At 44.0% G+C, this 1,384-nt stretch overlaps 2 protein-coding genes across 2 annotated transcripts in view; both read left to right on the top strand.

The window, feature by feature from the left end:
* Positions 1-880, top strand: part of LOC119587276 (pupal cuticle protein 36-like) — a 7,474-nt gene extending 6,594 nt beyond the window's left edge. The window contains exon 3 of the mRNA XM_037936029.1: positions 9-880. Within this exon, the coding sequence (XP_037791957.1) occupies positions 9-802 (794 nt within the window). The 3' untranslated portion in view covers positions 803-880. The remainder of the gene's footprint in view (positions 1-8) is intronic.
* A 281-nt stretch (positions 881-1,161) lies between these two features.
* LOC119587275 (pupal cuticle protein 36-like) overlaps positions 1,162-1,384 on the top strand; it is a 1,416-nt gene continuing 1,193 nt past the window's right edge. Inside the window, exon 1 of the mRNA XM_037936028.1 lies at positions 1,162-1,217. Coding sequence (XP_037791956.1) covers positions 1,162-1,217 — 56 coding nt within the window. The remainder of the gene's footprint in view (positions 1,218-1,384) is intronic.

The following is a 1,384-nucleotide window of genomic DNA, read 5'->3' as shown; positions in this document are numbered from 1 at the left end:
TGGCGTAGGTGGCTTTTCCTCTGGGTTTGGTCAGGCCGCAGGAACCGGCCTCTCCGTTGCAGGAGGTGAGGGTGCTGCAATTTTGGAACCATGTGGAGAAGGACAAGTTCGACATGTGGACGGTTCTTGCGTTACACCAGTTGTTAACAGTAAAGTATATGTCTTTGATGTCCCTGAACAAAAAGAACCTATTGGTCCTCCACCAAGCATTCCTCCTCCAAGAGTTGACCATAACATTCTCTTCGTCCGGCTTCCCGAAGAAGGAGAAGGACCTGAACCCATCGTTGTTCCTCCACCAAGGCAGGAGAACATCGTCTATGTACTCAACAAAAAGGACGAACAAGCTCAGCGTGTTATCGAGGTACCTGCTCATCCTCCATCTGATCCTGAAATCTACTTCGTCAATTATGAAGAGGGTGAGAACCCAACTCTACCCATTGGCGTGGATCTCAATACTGCCCTTGGTTCAGCTGCTGAAGCTGGTGGACAAGTAATTGGAGCCGCCGGCTCTGGATTAGGCGGCAACATTGGAGGAGTGGCTGGAGTAGGTGGAAGCAGTGGATTTGGAACGGTTAGCGGAGGATCGGGTGGAATTGGTACAGGAAGTGGATTTGGAACAGTTAGCGGAGGAGTAGGTGGAGCTGGTGTAGGCAGCGGATTTGGTACTGTGAGCGGAGGATTTGCAGGAGGTAATGTTGGTCCGGGAAGTAGCTTCCAGGTTGGTGGTGGTGTAAGTGGTTCCCAGACTGGTTCTCAAATCAGTGTAGGTACCTCTCCTTCTGGTCTCTACTCCACTCCCTAAATGAAACGCTAGTCATGTAATCTAAGTTATGAAAGTATGCTTTTAGTATCTCTCAAAATACAAGTAAAATTATGGTCATATCACTATTCTTATCCTATCCCAAATCCAAAAAATAATTCAATACACACTTATGAACATGTATGAAATACTTTTTAGCTAACGCATTTCTACAGTAAAAAAAAAAAAAATGGTGTTCTTGGACATTTCTCTAGCTATTTGGCTGACAAACTTCTATACTTCTAACAACCAAGTAGACGTATTTGAACACATCCCATTGTCTTAAATATTTCCTTGACAGAAGCCAGTATGAGCTGAAGTGATTACAGAGTAAGCCTATATAGAAGAAAGCATAATGTTTTATGAAGGTCTATATTTTTGTGCTATCCAACGTTCCCACAAAACCTCCAAGAGTCCGGTGAGCGGAACAATCAAAGATATGCTATCGCTCAAATACCAGTCATTGAAAATAACAATGAAATACACACTCTCCCTTCCACCGAGAAAAAGCTAATCCCTGACTCGTTCGGCTTCCAGACGCCTTTTTGCCTGTTTTTGTTTATATTTGTACATACAATCACATAA

This window comes from Penaeus monodon, chromosome 22 (genome assembly GCF_015228065.2).
Source record: "Penaeus monodon isolate SGIC_2016 chromosome 22, NSTDA_Pmon_1, whole genome shotgun sequence".
In the NCBI taxonomy this organism is placed as follows: domain Eukaryota; kingdom Metazoa; phylum Arthropoda; class Malacostraca; order Decapoda; family Penaeidae; genus Penaeus; species Penaeus monodon.
Note: the sequence above shows the minus strand (reverse complement) of the source record. Positions and strands in the feature narration are given on the sequence as shown.